This window comes from Sciurus vulgaris (assembly GCF_902686455.1).
Source record: "Sciurus vulgaris genome assembly, chromosome: 4".
NCBI lineage: Eukaryota > Metazoa > Chordata > Mammalia > Rodentia > Sciuridae > Sciurus > Sciurus vulgaris.
The window spans coordinates 104,098,421-104,121,126 of record NC_136464.1 but is presented as its reverse complement, the minus strand read 5'-3'; the positions used below and the strand labels follow the sequence as shown (position 1 = coordinate 104,121,126).

General features: G+C 39.8%; 1 protein-coding gene across 1 annotated transcript in view; it reads right to left on the bottom strand.

Moving 5' to 3' along the window:
* ATP8A2 (ATPase phospholipid transporting 8A2) overlaps window positions 1-22,706 on the bottom strand; it is a gene marked incomplete at its 5' end in the record, with an annotated part of 656,754 nt that overhangs the window by 183,318 nt on the left and 450,730 nt on the right. Inside the window, 2 exons of the mRNA XM_079136232.1 lie at window positions 18,131-18,209; window positions 20,626-20,748. Of these exons, the coding sequence (XP_078992358.1) occupies window positions 18,131-18,209; window positions 20,626-20,748 (202 nt within the window). The remainder of the gene's footprint in view (window positions 1-18,130; window positions 18,210-20,625; window positions 20,749-22,706) is intronic.

The following is a 22,706-nucleotide window of genomic DNA, read 5'->3' as shown; positions in this document are numbered from 1 at the left end:
CTACCATTGGGTTATATCCCAGTCCACCAGCAACATGAGAGACTGAGGCAGGAAAGTTTGCAAGTTTGAGGCAGGCCTCAGCAACTTAGTTAGGCCCTAAGCAACCTAGCTAGACCCTGACTCAAAATAAAAAATAAAAAGGGCAGGGGATGTGGCTCAGTGGTAAAGTGCCCCTGGGTTTAATTTCCCACACCTAAATTAACTAATTAAATAAAAAAATAGGTGTGTGGCATGGATTTGCATGAGATGTCAACTTTATGATACACTGCAGCATAACTTTAATTCACTAAGTCCCAAGTTTTCAATTCTGCTAATATTTCAACAAAACTGACATAATCACATTAAATAGGTTATAAATCATAACTTAGGGCTTATATACATTATTATATTAACATTACATTATAATGTTATATTATATAATTATATTCTTATTACTATATAATTATATTATGTTATATATTATATATAAGTTTCTACAGGTGTTTTGCATGTGGGGTGAGGGGACAAAATGGGTTAACCTACTTGAAATAGTGTCAAGTCTTACAAAGCTAACAATCTCTAGTTCCCTTTAGCACACAGAAAGGAAGCCCTTGAGAACCTAATTGTGGGGTAAGCAATTAAAGGAGGTTTTCCAGCATGTCAGTGTAGCTCTGCTCTCATTACCAGTTGTCTTTGTATTTTAAAGCATCAACATGAAAGCATAGTGCATTTTGTAGCCAGTAACACAGACACTAATTGACCAACACAGTTCAAACTCAAGATCTGAACCCACCCTCACCACTGTCTAAGTGCACATCTGACCCTCTTAACCCATGAGTCACACAGGATTAGGGTAAATGTTGTATTCAGCATTTTATACCCAGTACCCCACATGGGTGCTACTCAAAAAAGGGGGCTGAATGGGTGAGTGGGATAAATATCTGGCCACCAAAGTATATACACACTGTAAATATTTACAGCATCACACATTATATTATTGCATGTGTGGTAACTTCCATTCACACCTATCTGTGATGACTGCTTCAGAAAGGAAACTCCCATGAGGCACAGGATGCCAGGGTTAAGGTCCAAAGCAAGAAGAGCAACTTAAGAGATGGACCATTCTGGAGTCTCCAAAGCATGCAGAAACCAGCCCCTCAGTGTTTTTTTTTTCTGCCAGTAAAATAAAAAAGAAAGCCAAACAGCTACTGAGCTATTTTAGCTTAAAGTTTATATTAATTTCCAGCCTTTGAATTCCTCACAGTCAAGTAATATAAAAAGTACTTGAAAATCCTGAAAATTACCAAATTAGTTGATTACAATTCTCCACGAGAGCTGGAAATCAGAACTCATTATCTGAGCACCAACTGTGGAAGAAAATATTCTTCTATAATGAAAGATATTCTTTCAGGAAGCACAGAAAGGACAATAGGTCATATATTGTATATTTGTATCTATGTTTAAAAATTCAGAAGTAAAATTATGAAGTAGAGTGAGTTTAGATGTAGTTCAGAAAATTTAACTTGAGCTAAAAACATGAATTGTTGAGCAAGCATTTGTAAGGGGGCAACAAGGGTCTATTATCAAGATATATGGGTTAATAACTTCATGGGTTATTCAAGAATGATCTGCTATGATTGAAACCATGTGTGGAGAGTTTGGGCTTCTGCAGGATGTGCTGGAGCAACAAAGACCCTAAAGATATATTTGTGCTGCCTGCTAAGTACACAGATGATTGACTTAGATACACTTCCCAGACATAAACAGTGAAGGAATGTCCCTGAAGTCCTGCATGCTATCAGAGAGAGGTGGAGAATGCTTACCACATTGTACAAGCCGATGCACCAACGTTCAATAAAATCTGTCCAGAAAATCCATTAACAAAGGCGAACCAAAGCTGAAAGAGAAGAAAGTTCATGAAGTTTTATATCAATATTGACCTAAATGTTTCCATTCACTGAAGAAGTAGCAGGGAATGTGGACCACCAGCTGGACACAGCTGCTAAGGGATAATGAGCCCCAGGACCATAGTGGTTGTTCTTTCATAGAATATAGATTACCAATATCACTGATATTAATATTTTAAGGAGAATTTATATTTAAGACACATTGGTTTTACAAGGTACTGTGCACAAGTTTACAGCAAAACAATTGGATTTATATCTACTATATCTGTGTCAACACATTCTTATGGACTGGAAGAGTTGGAACTTCATGTTATTTTTTTCCTGTAAAGTTGATTTGCTAAGTATGATTTGTCTTTGCAGGACTTTCAAATAGATAAAAGTCATAAATAAAAAAAAAAACAGCAAACACTCCTCTGTTGGTTATGTGTGTTTTTAGTTTACAAAATACTGACCCTCTGCCTTGACCAAGATTAAAACACAAGAACATGAAAGAAACATGCTCAGATCATCTTTTATAGCAACAATGAATGTATAAATAAATAAAATGTTAGAATATTGTTCATGTCTTCAAATAGTCTATAATTCTAATTGATTAGAGAGACTAATATAAAAATAACCACAGAACAAAGTGCCAAGGATTATTAGTGCTGCAAAACAAGAAAATAAAATAATTTTAGAGAAGGAAAGATCCCTTAGGTATGATTAAGAGAAGGTACAGAGGCAATGAGAGTGGGGTGGAAAAGGGGTGAGTCATCAGGAGGGTGGACAGAAATTGGACATAAAAGGAAGCAAATACAGAAATATGGGAAAATGTTGATTAGAATTCAGCTAAATTTTTATAGCAGGATGGTAATGATTTGGGGGTAGACTTTTAAAGATCCCATATATATTATGTGATATGGTTTAGAGATACACTGTGAAACAATGCAAGAAAGTACCTAATCAGTGCATTAATCCCCTGACAAAGATTAACTGCGTGGTAACTGTGGGCAGGTAGGATATTGCTGGAGGAGGAGGTGGGTCCCTGGGGACCTTTGGGGTATATATTAGTTCTTGGTGAGAGAACTGCTAAGCTCATTAATCTAAAGACCTGCAATATGAAATGCTCCAAAATCTGGATACAGAATTTTAGACTTTGGATTGGGGATGCTCAACTGGTAAACTCTGAGTAAATATTCCCAAATCTGAAAAAATACAAAATCAGAAACACTTCTGATCCAAAGCATTTCAGATAAGGGGTATTCAACCTGTATTAGCAAATAGCTATTCAAAACTGTGGGGATTTGCCTTTCAGTAACTGGCTCTAATATTGTTTTAATAATAAGTGCAACACATTTGGCTTGTTAGGTTATAGGAGTGTGCCACCACACTGAACTAAATGCAATAAATACTTTTAAAGGTATACCTCAATAAAGAAGCACTTGAGATTAGACAGAGGATCATTTCTTTGATCCTAATAGTGATTACAGTTTTGAAAAGAGTAACCTTATTATATTCTCAATAAATTTTTACTTTAAGTCTAACTGGGGAGAGAAGGTCCTTAATAGAGCTCACATTATAGTGAAGGAGATAAGACATAAATATATAAACAAATAGATATACGATACAATATTGGGTGTAATAAGTGCTATGAAGAAACATAAGAGAACATAATAAACATAATAGAACACAGAGTAACTGGGGAGGCTATTTTAGATAGGGAAGTGACATCCAAGCAGATTGGAATGCTATAAGGAAGTAAATGACCACTAAAAATGGCATAAAGGAGGGAGTTAATGACTTTCAAGAAGGAGAGGGTTCCAGGCAGAGAGAAGAGATATTGCTAAGAGTCTGAATTCAGACAATATTCAGTGAGCTCAGAGAACAAATGGAGACCAGTCTGGCAAGAGACACTGGGAGAAGAAAAACAGTGTACTAGGGCAGAGGAGCAGATCAGCACAGGCATGGTGAAGAGTCTGGGCTTCTGTGTAAATGGTGACAGGTCACCACAAGGAGGATTCTGAGCTGGGAATGAAGGGGTGTGAGCTATGCTCTTAAAGGAACGGTGCAGTTTTTATAGAACAATAAAGGATGGTGATTAAGATTGGGATAATAAACACTGCGTCAGCTGGTAACAATGGTAGCCCCCATCCAGGAGGGTGACACTGGTGATGTTAGAAATAAGCAGTCTTGTATGGTAGCCACTAGCTGCATTTAGTCATTTACCTTTAAACTCATTCAAATAAAATACAATTAAAAAAAAAAGTCAGTTCCTCCCAAGGGTCAGGGAGGAGGGGGAGAATGAGGAGTTATTGCTTAATGAGGACAGAGTTTCAGCTTGAGGTGATGAAAAAATTTTGGAACCAGTGATGATGTTATGTTGCACAACATGCTTAACGTAATTAACACCTCTGAATTCTACACTTAATACAGCAAAGTCCAGTATATAAAAAAGTCACAGTAGAAAATAAAATATATCATAGAACCAAACACACAACTCTTAGGATAAAAAAAGCAGCAATTTTGGCCTCAGTTGGCTACGATTTCTAAGACGTGACACCAAAAGCAATGTGACAAAAGTAAACAGTAAATGAAAGGGACTTGATTGAAATTAGGAACTTCTGTACTTCAAATGACACCAGAAGAAAGCAAAAAAACCTGAAGCATGGAGAAAATATTTACAAATTATTTATCTGATAAGGAACTTGTATCCAGGATATAGAAAGAACTCTTATAACTCAACGATAAAAAGACAAAAGAAAATTCACTCAGTTTAAAAAAGAGCAAAGGATTTTTGCAAAGAAGATATACAAATGGCCACTAAATGCATGAAGAAGCTCAACATCATTAGGCATCAAGGAAACAGAATTAAAACAATAATGAAATATCATTTAACACCCACCCAGATGTCTAAATATAAAAGACAACAACAAGGGTTGGTGAGGATGTGCAGAAATTAAATCATCCATATGCTGCAGGTGGAAAATCAAAGTTGTGCAGGGACTTTGGAAAACTGAAGGGTAATTCCTCAAAAGATGATACATATATTACATGATCCAGTAATTCTAGTCCTAGGTACATACCCAGGAAAAAAGAAAACAAATGAAACACATAAAAACTTGTGCATGAGTGTCCATTGCAGTATTATTCATATTATTCATCATAGCCTAAAAATAAAAAGCATTATTCATTATTCACAAGGGCCTATTCATAACCCAAATGTCCATCAACCAGTGAATGAACAAATAAATGTCCATCACTTGGTGAATGGTGTATCAGTACAATAGAATATTATTAAGCAATAAAAATAATGAAGTACTGACACATGCTACGACGTGGATAAGTCTTGAAAACCTTATGGTATGTGAAAGAAGCCAAATACAAAAGGCCACATGTTGTATGATTCTATTCATACAAAATCCCAGAACAGATCTTCAGAGTCAGAAGGCACACCAGTGGGCTGGAGGCATTTGGGAACTGCAGAAAGCCAGATTTTAGAGGCAATGAAGATGTGGCTAATTAAGATGATGGTTGCACAACTCTGAATATATTAAAAACCCAAGAATTATACTCTTTAAGGGGATAAATTGCATGGATATAAATTACATCTTAATAAAGTATCATAAAAAAAATTTGGTTCTTTAGTCATACTAGTTACATTTCAACACTCCAGAGCCATGTGCAGCTTGAATGGCACAGATACAAAACATTTCCATCATCACCAAGTATGGAAATTCTCTTGGACAATGTGGGGCCAGAGTGGCTATGTCCAAGGTGACAGGAAGTGATAGAAATTGTTATATACTATGAAATTAGAAATAATAATTACTCATGATTTGGATATAGGGTAGAAAAGAATGTGAGGAATCAAGGGTGATGTCCAGACTTTTGGCCTGACCTCTGAGGTAGGTAAACAGTGGTATCATTTACTTGACATGGAGAACATTGGTTCTAGTCATATTAACACAGCAACATTGGTAAAGAAGGAGTACACAGGGACTTGGTACCAAGTGTTTAAAATTTCCAGTATATGAGGAAGAACAGCTAACAATGAAACATGGCTGTATTACAAGAGAGGAAAGAGGAAATTTAGGAAAATGAGGTGAGAGAAGAAACCAGGCCCAGTGGAAACAACCCCAGTAAGGAGAGTTAATAGACTGTCCAGCCCTGCTCTCTTATCCCAGCTCTGTTGTTTTTAGGTCTTTCTCTCTCTCTCTCTCTCTCTCTCTCTCTCTTTAAATTTTAGGTTCTAAGTCCCAAGATTCTTAACTATAAAAAAGAGAGGCAAACAATGATGGTGACTGAACTATGTCCAAGGTTCCTTTCAAACAGGGAAATTTCAAGATGTTCTTAGCTGCTAAATCAGCCCCATGCATTTAGTGGCCAAGAACATGAGGCTCTCAGATCCTCCTCCTCCTCATCTGAGTTTAGGATGTATTTCCATGGTGTGTTAATCCCATCCTGCGCGCTCATGAGCAGGACAGCGGCCCGCCGTTAACTAAGAGAAACAAACATCTGTGTGCCTTGACACTCTGCCTGCACAAGCCCTGTGGCGCCTGGGGAAAACTCTGATTCAGATGGGAGGGAGAGAAGGTTGGAGACTGAGCTGCATATCAAAGTTTGCACTTCCGGATTGACAATGTTTTTAAATTTCCTCCCTCCCCTCCCTCCCTTCCTCCTTCCTCCCTTTCTTTCTGTGGTACTGGGGATGGAAACCAGGACCTTGTGAATGCCAGGCAAGTGCTTTACCCTAAGCTACACCTCCAACCCCTGAATTCCCTCTTAATACCAATATTTCCAATGTTGGTGGTTCATGGATGAAAAAAAAAATCCAACATACAAGGCACTTGTCTACTATAGAGGGCTTAGAATGTGTACCATATAGCATTGTTTCATGTTTTGTGCATTACATACATAATAAACATTAAAGGGGTAGAAATAAGAAATTTTGTTTTGAAAACATTTTCTGCAAGCACTTACTATATGGACAGGTATAGTTCCAAGTGTTTGTATATTAGTGCCTTCAGTACTTCAAGGACGGGATGAAATATCATAATGATATGAATATGTCATGAGGAAAGTAGTGCAGCAAAAGGACGTAAATAAAATGTCCAAGTTTACACGGTTTAATGAGATCTAATGCTTTCAACAAGAGTCTGTTCTATTTACTGAGTTAGAAAATGGACCCCACAAATGAAAGGAGACACTTTCAAGGAGAAAATAATTAGACCAAGAGTCACTAATTTGAACTACCAACACCTAGCTGGGTTGTGGTGGTGTGGCCTGTTAGAGTCAACTACTCTGAGGCAGGAGGATCTCTTGAGCCTGGGAATTCAAGGACAGCTTCAGCAGCGTAGTGAGATCCTTCTAAAGAAGGAAGGGAGGAAGAGAGGGAGGCCAATGCCTGAAGTGAAGGTAATTTCTAGGAGAATCATGGAAAATTAGATTCACATGACAGAAATTCCTACTGTTCAGGAAAACACACATAGTGAAACAATTCAGGCGGAAGCAGGAACCCCTTGAGACCTTTTTCCTGAGTTAGTGTGGTGTACTTCCTTAGTCAAGAGTTTTTTGACCTTGGCACTATTAACAGTTGCCAGATAATTCTTTTTAAAATTTTTTTCCTTTAATATTTTATTTTATCCCCAATCAACATATACCAATTGTAGACATCAATGGGGTTCAGCGTGATACCCCAACACACACCTACAGCAAGCACCAATCAAATCCAACCCCCCACCCCTAACCTCCATCAATGACCATTCCACACTCAGGTCTACCCCTTCCTGCTTCCACATAGGAGAGGGACATGTGGCATCTGTCTCTCCATGTGTTTGTCAGATAATTCTCTAGTGTGTGTGGGGGGGGGGGGCAGGGAGCCGTCCTGTGCGTGGTAAGACGTCTGATAGCATCCCTGGCCTCTAAGATCACTAGATGCCAGCAGCTCCCCTGGGCTGTGACAATCAAAAATATCTCCAGATATTGCCAAATGTTGCCTGTGGGCAAATTCATCCCTGGTTGGGAACCACTGCATTAGAGGAAAGAAATAACAGGAGGTGGAAAATGCACAGAGAGCTACTCTAACAATGTCTAATGAATCGAAGGGAACCCCATCGCTCCAGTCTGGCTAAGGAGGAGAGAATGTGGTGGTGTGATTGGCCCTTCAATCAGGGGAGAGGCAGAGAATGGAATGTTGGTATAGCACAAAGTGAGGCGCAACTCACGAAGCTGGCTGGCCTTCACAAGGGAGCAAACTCCATGATTAACTCAGGGCCCAGTGCTGACTTATGGAGAGGGACTGTGAAGACTCAGACAGGATGCTGGCAATCCAGCACAAACAGAAAATAGGAGAACCTGAGGGACAGTTCCCACAGAGCTTCTAGGCATTTTACATTGCATTCATTTTCTAACTTGTTCCTGATGTGAACGCTACTGGAATTCAATAAGATGTTTACACTTAAGGCAATCTGAGCATTAAACTTTTAGTGAAGATAGGATAAATTTGATATTTCAGCTCATCATTTTGGTGGGATAATTCCGACACTGCATTTTTAGTTTTTATTTTTTTTAGGAAAGAGAATCTCTTTTCTCAGTCAAAACTAATACCATCTGGAAATAATTGACTCCCTTGGAGGAAAAAAACTCCCAAACCAACCTTGAGAGTCAGGGATCTGCCAAGAACCTCTGAAGTGACGGCATCTTCCAAGGAAGCCATAGTCACCACCCTGCACACCCCGCTGGGAAATCCTCATGGAATGCATGTTATATTTCAACCATTTTATAGACAAACACCTGTAGGTGATATTCCTTGTTAAAAGCCTGCCAATGGGCCACTCCTGAGGAACAGAAGTCCTACGAAAGCATGGTGGATGAATAGATTCATAAGCCATGACTTGCTGACAGTTCAAGACCAGAAACTCCATTGTCCAGTTTATTTCTGATGCAGGTTCCTGACAGGATATTTCTTTCTACTTTGTTTATCAGCGCTGTTCCAATTCTACCAGTCCTCTCAGGAAAACATCTTTTGGGTCATTTTGCTGACATTATTTTAGTCAGATATTTAAAATCTCAAGTGAATTTTGTTGGAAAGGGGGAAAAATCTGCCAAACCTAATGACTAGTTGGGTTCTCCAAGGTTGCCTTCAGGACATCATTTATCCTCCATCCGTGTAAACCACAGTAAGGATATCTTTCCAGAGAAAGCAGCATGGGGTGGGATAGATGAGTCCTTGGGGGTGTGGGGGCAATGAGAGGGTTAAAGAGCATTTCTGGCAAAAGGGACATCCACCTATGTTGAGGCAGGGAGGTCAGCAGGGGTCAAGACTTGGAAGACTCTGAAAAGGTCCCTATGAAAGAGATCATCCAAAGTGCACATGGAGCCATGTGATCTCACACAACCTTTGTTTTCCTGCCCTAAGTAGCACAGAACTGAGCTCTTCCTAACAGAAACCCATCATTAGTACACAATGGCTTAAAAGAGTGAGAGGAAAGGTGAGAAGCATTAACCTGCCCACGGCATCAGAGCAGCTGGCATTTAAATGAACCTGCCTGGGATCAGTGCGACTTCTGCAAATCTAGGGTCAGATCCACCTAGAGATGAGGGCTGAGCTGAGAAGAAGGACATTGCCTGTCCCAGAATTCCATGGGATGATTTCTACAGGGCAAAGAAAAGAGAAGGACCAATTCCCATCTGCTTTGCTTGATTAAAACTGAGTCCACATTTAGAATGACTCCAGATTACATGTGATGAAACCTAACATAGCGATGGTGCTTATTACATACATGAAAAGAGTCAGGAAATGAGTGAGGTGGAAACACTGTCCTGAATTGCAGAACATTCTCCTAGAAACAAATAAGAGTCTTGTAGCTTCAGGATGCACTGACCCAAGGCAGTGGTTGAGCCTGTTCTTCCAGACTTAAATTATTTGCAATTTTTGGTTGAATCCAGGGACCGACATAATGTAGGATTAGACAAATGAGGTCTGGAAACACAGTCACTAAAACAGACAGTTGTGAACAATTGGGACAAAAACCACACGGGCCCTCCACATTAGTAGGAACAGCCCCAAAAACATTGCATGCAAAAACTTCTTTGAAAATACTTGTGGGAAAAAACCACAATTTGTAAAAAAAAAAAAAAAAGTACGTCTCATTTTCTAAACAGACAGAATGATCAAGGAACTTATTTCAGAATATTCCAAAGGCCTAGGTTGATGACATTTTATAAAGATGCCATTTCAATTAAATGGTCATTAAAACCATTACATCATTACCCAGCAAAACCACAAAACACATTCAGGAATGGCTCTGACAAAAGACAAAATGTGAAGACAAAGTTCTAACATAGTACTGTATGGTCAGAAAAGACAGGGTTTAATAATCATGAAAACAGATGGAGGGAATTCATATGTGCAATTTTGATGGAGTAAGAATCAGGGAATAGCTGAATTGACAATCGCAGGCATCTTGGTGCCATGGAACGCAGTAGGGAGAATTTTGGATTCCCTTGACATCAAAGCTATTGCCAAGACATTTTGGTAAGGGAAACAGGTGCCAAGATCCTACTTCCCTCCCTCAACCTTTTGCCTCAAGAACTTTCAGCTGCGCAATTTCAGAGCAGCCCTGATTCCAGAATACTAACAGGGCCCCTGTTCCCCTACCTCTCTGAGTCTCTTATGACAGCAGAAGTTTCAGAGGAGGTACAGAACCAACTACCACCTACTAGACTTACATCATGGGTGAAGACGTAGTCCAAGTTTCAGATACTATTTCATTTAAAAATAAAACTTTTAGAACTTAACCTGTTTACATGCCTGTACTATAATTAACACTATTATTTCTGCTCCCAACACTATGTATTCATGAAGAGAACATTTCTTTTCCTTTTTCTTTGTAAAGAGTGGCATAAAATCTTGGAGAGGGCTCATAAAAAGTAGGGTTTATACAAGTGTTAGCGATTACAATTACATTCACAACCAGTGTTGGGTTAAGTTCCTGGTTATATAAGCCTTTGCTGGATTTTCTCCTCTTTATTGCCATTTCAGCTGGATGAAGTTAAGGATGTGGAACTCAAATTTCAATCTCTTTTTTTTCACTTTGTTTACTAAAATAGAGTTGAAAAGGAAGTAAAAATGAGAGAAAATAAAACTTAGTTGCCAATGCCAGTCACTAGTGAGACCACAGTGTGCTTCTTACTCCTGGGTCCCATAGCTAAGCAATACTCCCCAGGCCCCTACATCTAGGTGGGGTCCCGTGGACTGTTTCTAGCAAAGTGACGGATCCCTTCCTGCCAGAGACAGGTCAGCACAAATGACCTTTCTCCTCTCTCCCTTCCCATTGTGAAGTTGAGGGTGAACTCAGGGACCAGTCACAAAGTGGCCCCTATATAAAACAGGACCAGGCTTTGTTTTTAGCCAGGTGTGCTAAGACATGTAGAGAGGGAAATAAGTGTCATGAAGGAAGAACATTCATATCACAGATTCCTCAGGGGGAGAGTAAAATAGCCCACCCTAATACATTTTTTTTCACTAAATTATGAGTTGGTTATTCAGAGAAAACTGAAGACCTCTGTAGACACAGAATGGCTCTGAAAAAGCCATTGTGTAAAAAGAAATTTAAATTTATATTAGTTAACAGCAGGATGCAGACAATGCTTTTCTACCTGATATCCTACCATCTGCCTAGTAAAGATCTTGCTGCAGATGAAAAGCCCCCCAACCTCCTGCTAAACTCACATGAGACTCAGCCTCCTTGACCCTCTTTGAGTTCCATATTGAATACGTGTGTGTGTGTGTATATGTGTGTGTGTGTGGCTCCCAAGCTTAGGCACAAAATAATATGTGTGTTCTTTTTCCTGTTGTCCATTTGATAAACTATAATTATCAAACCTTCAGAGAGGAAAAGACAATTTTAAAACTTCCATATGATTAGAAACAGGAGGCCAGATATGCCATGCAGGGCCATACAGTAAATCTCCAACCTCAGTCTTGTCAGGAGGCAGAAGGAGGGGAGGACTAGGCATAGGCCAGAGCCTTTACTGAGGTTCTTGATAAAAGGAATGGTTGGGGAAGGGCAGGCACACTGAATAAGTTTAGGATTGGCTACCTACAAAATTTCAGCAAGCTCTGAGCCATAGGGATGGTTCCTAGTTGTGGGTACATTGATTCTGAGTGATTTAGGGCAGAGGAATATAGATTTGCTATATTAGAGTTTGATATAAAAAAGATGGCTGGTCAGGTACAGTGGTATGTGCCTGCAATCCCAGTTACTTTGGAGGCTGAGTCATGAGGATCACAAGTTTGAGGCCAGTTTCCACAATTTAGTAAGACTCTGTCACTAACTACAGAAATTTAAAAATGAATAAGTAAAAGGACTGGAATATAGTTCAAATTGATTATTCTGAGAAACTACTTTTTTTGCATACATAGACCCTGGGCTCAATCCCAGGTTGGTTTATGTAGTCAAGGACATGCGCCCAGGGGAGTCATTTGTCATTTTAAGAACAGGTAGCCCCGGGAGAAGTTTCTCCTGGATCAAGGCCCCAAATGCCAGAGCACCAAGAATACAGAAAAATGTGGTCAGTATGCCCGTAGCAATGCATTCCTCCGCTGGAGAGTGACATCAGCGAGAACCCTTCACTGGGCCAAGTCCCTGAGATTTGGGGATTGTTGTTGCAGCAGTTAGTCCTGTGGTAGCTAACCTACTCCAGTTCTACTTTCTGCTAAATCTACAAGGGTGATGTCCGGGAACACTGGCTCATGTTCTTAAAACTCTTACACCAAACCCAAGTGTTTAAAATACATGTAACAGCAAGTTTATTGAGAGATACTGAAACATAAGAAATATTTAACTGGATGAAAACAAAGGCTCTTCTAATCCATTTCTATTTCTGAATGTGTGAGGCGGAAAACTGACATTATGTACAAAGGTAAACTCTGATGTCAGGGCTTTACTATAGCAGTTCGAATGAAGAAAAAAAATCTTGCATTGAATTTGGAAACCTAGTTATATTTTAAATATGTTATGACTGGGTTAGTAAATGAACAGGCTACTTAGATTTATAAGTTGTACTTTGTGTAAATCTGAAAATCTCCTAGAATTTTCTTTCTAGTTCTTAGTTCTATTTACTGCATTTATATGCCTCAGGATTTTTATGACCCTCCACCACCCCTGTTCTCTCAGCAGGTGTTCCCAGATGGTACAGGCCACACTGACTTACTGCTACCCTTCTCTGTCTCATTAAACACTCAATGTCTGCTTCTCAATCTTTCATTCATCTTAGACCTTTTCTAAACTGCACACAGGATTGGCAGTGACTTTTACAGAGGAACAAATGTCAGTGCATTGTTTCAGGCACCTGACAGTATTTTGTTGGCCTTTGTGGCTGCAACAGTACATTTTTCTCCAGGTTTTAAACACAGTACAATTTGGGGGAGATGGGAAATATTAACTAATGCAATGCTAGATCTTTCCAGTTCTACCTCCAATCCATCCACTCCTCTCTGCCACCTTTATTGCTACACAAGATTGTGCAATGGCCCACCAAATGGACTCTAGTAACTAATCATCCTTGCCAGTGTGGTTATATGAAAATAAACCAGATCCTATGGCTCCCTGCTAAACCTGTCATGGCCTCCCTTACACTTATACTCCAGAAGGCTCAATTATTCCAAAAGGTCCAGAAAAGTCTGACATCTGATCATCTCAATGCACTGTCTCACAATGGCACCCTCAACTCCCACCCATGCATGCCTTCCTTCAACCACAGCCACTACACCCTGTACTATTCCCAAGGTTGAGGCACCTTCCTGTTTACTGTTTTCTTCACTCCCTCCTGGTCATCTTATTGCCATATCCTACTCATCTGTTGCCACATCCTCCAAGAAGTGGTCCTTAAAGTCCAGCTCAGTTCAAGTTTCTTTGGGATACATTCCAATTGACCTTGACCCCCACTTTGGTAATACTTCTCTTTCAAGTCTGCCTTCTCTAGGTGTGAGTTCCATGAGGGCAAGGAATTCATCTGTGATGTGCACTTTGTATGGTCTTGCCCGAATTTAACTTAATGTGCAACAGTGCAAGTCATTGGGACTGATGAGATACAAAACACCCAAGTTTATAGCAACAATGTACAGGTCATAGGAACTTTAATCTAATATGACTGAACAATGCCATGGGAAGAGAGGTATGCTAAGTTTTATTTTGGACACATGCCCTATTACTCTTTTAGTATTTAAGACACATCTGATCTTATAGTAGCCCATTTATTAAAAAAATATAGAATTGCCTTCTCTGCAAATGTTGAAAGACCCTGTTGCTTTGTTAGTAATTAAGCTAACATATAAGTTATCCATGTGATATATTTTCTTAAACTGTAAGGAATTTGTGGACTTACAGGAATCAATCAAAATCAGGTTTTTTTTTTTTTTTTCTAAAGAAACTGTCTGCTGGTAAGTACATTTTCTTTCCCATCATCTCCCTCATAAATTTCATCAAGAAAAATCTGACAATTTCTTTTTCAAATCAAAATTGATTTTACATTCTTTTGCCAATAACCACATTCCACTTCAAGGAGAGTGGCTCAACTATGCAGACTGGAAATGCCAATGGAAAAATCCAAGAGTGGCCTGGCACTAAGGCCCTTGATGAATTCTGGTGCCTGCAAAGGTGACATGCATGGTCTTAACCAAGAGCCACTTTTCAGATAGGAGGGGGGGCTGCAGGCAGCCCATGACATGAGCAAAAGGCTGTGATGGTTGGGAGAAATTTGATTTACTGAACTGCTGGAGTGGAAAAATTTATTTTGAAACTTGAAATGAATCATCACAAATTTCATAGCAAAAGAGTGCTTTGAAAAGTCTATCCAAAACCACGTAAAAATAAGTGAAGAAAAATTCTTGGAAGTATTCTAGGGAGAGGAAAACCAGTCCACACCTTCCCAAGATATTTATTTCTTAGTGATAATCATGTTACCTTGAACAAAGTGAACAGTACCTGAGCCTCTCCCCATTCATGGTGGACAGAGAATCTTACAGAAAACTCAATGTCTTGGTGACACAATCAGCATAACATCACATGAAGATGTGAAGCTAGCCAAGGGACTCGGCCCCAGGTTGAGCACACCTCCTTCATGGCTGTGGGTATGGACAGGTGGCAGAGGGACGACTTCAGAAACCACTTAGGCAGTGGAGGGAGGCCTGGAGGTGCTCTTGTATTGGACCTGGGTTCCTCTGATTTGAAAAGTATCCCTGTTTGCCTCAAATTGGTGCCATGTTCCTATCCTATGCCTCTATTCTTGGGAGTAGAGTGAATACATCTTTCTAAATGGCAATTAAGAATGTAATAAGAACTCACTTGTACTCAGGACAGTAAATCAGCACACATAAACAAGTAACCCAATCATCCTCTATAACTTGCAATCTTCCTTGACTTCCACCACTGATTCACCCCACCCCCTGCCTCAATTATCAACCCATGATCTTGCCAAATTCTGTTTCTCCACAGAGCAGTTTTGTCTTGTCTTTTCAGCAAATCCCATCATGTAACTCTGCAGTCACCATCTTCTTTCCCCTTTATGCTACAGAGGCAGGAGCTGTAGATGACTATCCACATAGGGAATGCTGGAAATGCATACAGACATGTTTTGATTCACAGGTGCCACAATGATAGGGAAATGTGGACAGGAGTTGTCTTAGTCTGTTCAGGCTGCTATAACAAAATACCATAGACTGGTAGCTTATACCCAATAGAAAATTGTCTCTCATAGTTCTAGAGGTTGGGAAGTCCAAGATCAAGGAACTGGCAGCTTCTCTGTGTGAGGACGGTTCTATTCATTTTAGGGGGTACCTTCTTGCTGTGTTCTCATGTAGCACAGAAACCAAATGAGCTCTCTGGGGCACTAATATATAAGGGCATTAATCCCATTCATGTGGGTGCCACCCTCATGACCTAATCACCCCAAAGGCCCCACCTCCTAATACCATAACATAGGGGGTGAGATTTCATTGTAAGATTTAGGGGGAGAGAAAAACATTCAGTCCATTTTCACGCTGTTTGACTCTTCCTGCCAGTCCCACACATCTGAATCCCATGTGAACTTCACACCTAACCCTGAATATTTCCTCCTCTAAGAAGCTATTAAAAATCCTAAATGAAAGGCATTTTCCAACCTTCTGGTATCTAATGACATTTCACTTGCATTTTCCTTGGATCAGTTATTTCCCACCTTGTACTAGAGTTATCCATGTGCAAATCTAATCTCCCTTACCAGACTTCAAACTCTCAGACCAACACAGATACATTCAATGGCCGCTTTGGAATGCAGTGTTTTAGACATAAGTATTACATGAATGAATAAGGTCTGTAAGTAATAATGTTTTGCTTTTATCCTGTACTAATATAATTCTAAAATACCCATTCAGTTTGTTAGAGTCAACTAATGACAAGAAAAAAAATGGCCTTGTATGCCAATGTGCTTAATATTTTTACTTTATTTCACCTAAAACACTGTCATTTACACGTTGTTTACAGCACAACTAAAAGAAAACCCCTATGCGAAGGATCAATAAAATAAAATAGTGACATTGATGATGATGGTAACAATAATTAAAACAAAAAAATTTTCTTCTGTGGCCACTAGACCAATAGAACAATTTGGGATAAATAGTTAAGGGAGGCAGAACCTAACTTAAAATTCACTTGATGATTTCTGCTGGATACATCAGCAACAGCTAGGAGTCTACTGCCTTTTTAACATAGGCCACGTCAGGTGAGTGAATGGATTTGCATAATGGATCTGGGCAAACTCTAGCAATTGCACCATCAACTACAAGCATGTGATCCTCACTCCAGGAATAGAGAGCCACTCTCTCTACTGCACAGTAGCCATATTAATTCCTGTCGAAGCAAGTCATAAAAGTCTTGTAAAACTGGTTTGCAGTCCAAAGGCAAACACTTTTGGAAAGAGTTCCAGTGTCCAATTCAGAAAAACAGAGGGCCTGGAGATGACACTGGGGCCAGTCCACACTATGTGCTATCTCTTCCTATGAGCCTGGGCTCAGGTACAAAAGGACAATTGCCAAAATGTTCACTGGTCCATCCTGGTATGACAATGGCTGCTTCTAATTCTACCACCAAAATGTCACGGTTTCAGGAACAAAATCACACCTGATGCTCTTCTACTGGAAAATTCTTACTTCTATAACCATTTTATAACAAATCAAGCACTGAGGAAAGTTGAAGCTCACAAAAGTCTTAGAATTAAAAGACACTGAATTCACTAGGATGCTCTTTGGTGGGGAAGGTCTAGAAGCAGCAAATTCTATTTCCTGATCTAAAGACCAAAGGTCCCTGGACAGAAAAGGAATTCTGATGAAATTGAAAGAACAGGTGAGAGGGCATAATCAATTTTCTGTGCATGCATTTTCTCTGTCAGTATCTAACAGGTTAAAGAATATCAGTGAAGATGAATCATTTCTGTTTGAAGCAGAAAACACTGACACAGAAACAAAGATGCTTAGAAACTTTATATTCTTTGCTTCTTTGAACAATCAAAGGCCTTGTCTAGTCAATGTTTAGAGTAATTTTTCCCAGGAGGATTATTACTATTTGAGAGGGATGAAAAAGTAGCATTCTCATGATACATTTTCATTTTCTGAGACTCGGGATCCACCTCTTGATGGGGAGGTCACGTTTTAGAGGCATTAAGAAGTGTGAACAAACACAGAGGATGTTACAGTTCTCACTCATCCTCTTCTACCTGTGGCAAAGGACTGACGCCAATCTGGAGAATTAGTTCTCAAAGTATAGCTTAATAGATGTAGATTAAATGCTTACAATATTTGAGCGATTCTGCACAGAGGTATGAGAAGTTTGAAAAATGAAAGCTCAAGCAATTAACAGAATTTCAAACACATGGGCAAGAGGCATCTGTGTTTCATGATAGTATAGCATTCTTCTTCAAGGTCAAAGACTCATAGTTATTACGAATTAAGTTTAGAATTCCTAATATTTAAACCATCCAGTCAACTAAAAACAGAAAAATTGGAGTCTCAAAGTTGATCTGATAAAACTTCTAAGTTAGGATTCTACTTGGGACTACCTATTGTTTGATATACATATATATATGTATATATATATATATTTTTTTCTCTAATGTGCTCTTATGATCACTTGTTGTGCAGAACTGGTTGTGAGGGGGATCACAAACACACTGGCAACAGAAGGGACTGCAAAGCTTCTTGCTGACAGTTGAAATCATGAAGCCATTACCATGATCCAATGCTTTCATGGGAAGCCAGAAGAGGATGAGGGAGTGGACCAAGGCATTGATGCAGTGACCCCAGAAAACCTGCAGGAAAACATACCAAGAGCGTCAGTGTGGATGGGATTCTCGACCCGTGTGGTGCACCCCTTAACAAACACCAAGTCGTGAAGGCTCCAGGAAGAGCATGCTAGTCTAAATTTAAAAAAAGCCCCCCAAACAACTATTTCCTCATATTACTATGCAAATGACTGAGCTCTCCCCACATAATACTATTTTACTAAAAAGACCTAAGGATATATCCACCTATATACAGACCAATACACAATCTACTTTTGAAAAGTGAGCTGCAATGAGTTTTCTTAACATCTTAAGACAAACATTTTAGGAACATCTGGAAAAAGGGCATTAGGTCAAAATTGCTAATAAGAGACTAAATCTTTCCCTTTGAAACCATTAAAAAACATTTTACATGTAAATTCTCACATACCATTCTCTTGTTTTTCTGCTTAAAATCCTTCCCATCTAATTTTTTCTTTCAGTTTTGAGATCTGGCTAATACATACACATTTTAAAAATTCTGTTTATTTGAAGAAATATAAATTTTATTATAAACCAGAATTTCATTAAATGCATTTCAGTCTTTGGAGCTGGTGCTTCACCATAGAGCTATGTAGTCCTAACTCCTTTAGTCTTATTTTTAACTACTGAGATAGCAGAACAACTGAAGTCAGACTAAATATATTTGAAGATCTAAAGTTGTTCTGGGAGTGCTCATAGAGTTTGAGCCTAAGTAGTGGTGGGACAACAGAAAAAAAAAAAAAAAAAAAACATCGTTATCTATAAAGTACCCCCATTTTAGATATTCATTTTTGCTTCACTTTTTGCCTGACCTCTCTACCAAACAAAACCAGAACCAAAACCAAACCAACCAAACAACAAACAAAAAACTCCAAAGCAAGGTGCCTGCAAATGTCTCAGGGCATACTCAGTATCACTGTCTTATAGGTGGGTCCTTTCCCTATTTACTACCCACCTCAAAAGGCTTTTGAATTCAAACTCTATCAATACACATTTGATTTATGTAAGTAATGAAAAAAAAAAAAAAAACAGGTCATATTTTCCCATAATAGAATCATAGTAAACACTGATAAAATTAGTAACACAAGTCTCACTGTGTATGGAAGAAAGTAGAGGTAACAGGATCCCTTTTAATTTTTTTTCCAGTCTTAGCTATGCCTCTTAAACTGGCCCAAGCATAAGGAGCTGTGAAGGCCGGCTATGGGTAACATCTGGCTCAGAAGGAGGGCCTCCAGAGACAGTTCTCCTACTAAGCCTGGAGAAGTAGCTCACTAGTCCTTCTTACTAAGGTCCCAGTGCTACCTGTGCAGATTGCAACCAAAGCCAGCACACAGTGTTGTAACTGAACTGGGCAAGTGACTGCGATTTCAGCTTCCTAATCCCCTCCTGCACAGACCTGGGGCCATTCAGCTGTGCTCACATCCTCCCTCCTCCAAAGGTGAAGTACACACCTTCCCTTTGAGCATGCAACACTCGATCATTCTCCCACTCTTGGTGTGACTGCAGGCTCTGCAACAGGCTCTCCTTGACATTCAAGACTTTTTGGTCCTTTCATATCCAAGCCAGATCCTGCTTGGGTCTTCTGAGGGTATGTCTACATAGATCAAGCATCCCTAATCCAAAAATCCAAAATGTTCTCGAATTTGAAACTTTTTGAGCCCTGATGTGATGCCACACATTTAAAATTCCACACCCTGAGACAGTTTTATGCACAAAATTATTAAAAATACCGTATAAAATTACCTTCAGGTTATGTGTATAAGGTATAATATGAAACATAATGAATTGTGCACTTAGACCTGGATCCCATCCTTAAGATATGTCACTGTGTAGATACAAATATTCAAAAATTCAAAAATCTCTGAAGTTGAAAACACATCTGATCCTAAGAATTTCAGGTAAGGGATATTCAACCTGTGTCTAAACCCTTTCTTTTTCTCCAGTCTGAAGAAAACAAACGAAAAAATTAAAAAGTCCTAAACCAAAATTCATGACTGACTTGATGCATGTGTTTGTATTCAGTCATTCTAACTAAATAAGTATTTTCTTTAAAACTAAAAACCCAGCAATGGCCAGGCAAGGTCCCAGTCAGCCTCACTGCAGGGCTCTTGAAAACATAAGCCTGGCCCTAAAGGAATAGGGCCATGGGTGCTAATGCCTCACTGATATTAGGGGCCTACACGGAGAAGAGGGGAATGAGCAGACTGGCTGGAACTGAAAGACGTGCTCCACACAACATGGGAAGTGCCTCAGAAAGGCATCTCTAGTTCCCTGGGCTTGCTGTGTGAAGGGGTTGTGGGTCATGGTCTCATTGCTTCTCAAATGTTCTCTCTCAAGCGTCAGGTGTAAGATGGCTGGAGCTGAACCTCAGAAGGCAGGGTGCACCCTTTTGAGGGGACAGATCTGTACTTGCATTGTTTACCTTTGTGTTGAAGCCTTCAGCGTTCTGGGTGATTTTGTAGAGCTGTGGAAACCTGAGCATACTCTCCTGACTGCAAGACCTCTCAAAGATTCCCAGAGTGAAGGGCGGCAACGCGGTGAAAATCTGTGTGGAGACAACAAGCCATTAAGAGCTGCTCTTCCGATTCACACAGGAGCAGTGTTCCAGATCTCTGGAATGATGACTTAATTTCCAGTCAAGTCCAAACCTGAGACTCCATGATTCACAACTCCCCAGACAACTTCCGAACAAAGAAAACACACAAAGGACCACTTTTTACTCTTAATCTGTGTAAAATGAATACATTGAACAGTAAAAACAACATTATAAATATTGGATGTGCCAAGAAATCTTGTTAATTAACAATGGTGCTTCTTTGTAGAATGAACAGCAATGGAGGATCACACCGCAGCTCTGGGAAGTGTTGTGTTTTCTGTTAGCATTAAGCTGATGCAAACTTTTACAACTCCCCATCCTGCTTTTATTCTCAAATTTTAGGAAGCATAAGGTACTTCATACATTTATTCTCCTAACAGTCATTTACTGTGAATGAACTGTGGGCCAGATACGGTGGCACTCTAGGAATACAGAGATTTAAAAACAGAAGAAAGGAGAGGAAGCAGGTCTCTGACTTCTAGCAACTGTGGCTGCTACAGCGGTAGGGACCAGAGCGGCAGGGCAACACACACACACACACACATATATATATATATATGACGCAGCACTCTGCAAAATTACTCATGGAAAGGAGACATGGGAAAGATGAAGAAAGAGAAGGAGGAGTCAGGAAAGGATTCTTGCATCAAAGAGTATGTGACCTTCACAGTATTGGACCTACAAAATTTGGCAGGATATTCAGGGATATAGAAGTATACCCCAGACAGCATTCCCTTGAGAAGAGTTCTTACAGAGCTCAAAGGTATCCCTGAGCACATTTTGGGGGAACTTGTAGGACACAGGATGATGGCTGGCTGAGTGTACAATGCAAAGATGGGAGGGAGACCAAATAAGTTCCTTGGACACTGAGTTCCAGGGCAGCTGGTGCCTTCTTAGATGCTGACACCTACCTGTACTCTCTAGGTGGTGGAAAGACCGAGCCATGTGCTGAAGAAGGGATTTGGAGGAAACATGTCATTTCAGTTTGGGATACACTGTGGCCCCATGAGTCATTCTTCTAGTTGGTTCTGACATAGTTCAGAGAGACTGAAAGTTATGGTTTGGATGTGAGATGTCCTCCAAAAGTTCGTGTGTGAAACAATGCAAGAAAGTTCATAGGTGAAATGATGGGGTTATGAGACTCTTAACCTAATCAGTGCATTAAACCCCTGATAGGGATTAACTGGGTGGTAACTATAGGGAGGTAGGGCTGGGTTTCTGGGGGTGAGCCATTGGGGTATTTATTTTGTTCTTGGTGAGTGGTGCTCTTTCTCTGGTTCCATGTCCCGAGTCACCTTCCTCCACCACATTCTTCTACCATGATGTTCGGCCATATCTTGGGTTCAGAGCAATGGAACTGACCTTCTATGGACTAAGACTTCTGAAACCATGAGCCCCAAAATCAACTTTCCCTTTTCTAAAATTATTCTTATCAAGTTTTTTGGTTGCAGAGGTGAAAAAGCTGAGTAAAACACTGAGTCATTCACTACCTAGTATCTAAGTGGATCAAATCCCTACCCACCAACCCGGCAGGCTCTCTGGCCTATGGGGATCAGATATGCATCCCTAAGAGAATCCTGAGCTCACTCCAGTTATTTGGAGACTTGGGTATGTGGCTAGAGAAATAAGCCTTTCCCAAGTCTGTTAGGATCAAACAATCAGAGGTGTAGTGAGTAAGGCCAGTCAAACTTCCAGAATTCTCCTTTTCCAGCTGAGAGCAGATGGAAAGCAACCTGGGATTTCAAAGAGCTACAAAGACTTTGAGGAGAATATTGAGGATGGTGGCACATGCATCCCTTCAAGTAAGAAAAGCTGTCTATTTATGGCTAGCCCAGGGTTCCTTCAAACATCTCAGAAGCTCTGCATACTTTCTGAATACTTACTTTCACCTCATTGTTTGGCATTGA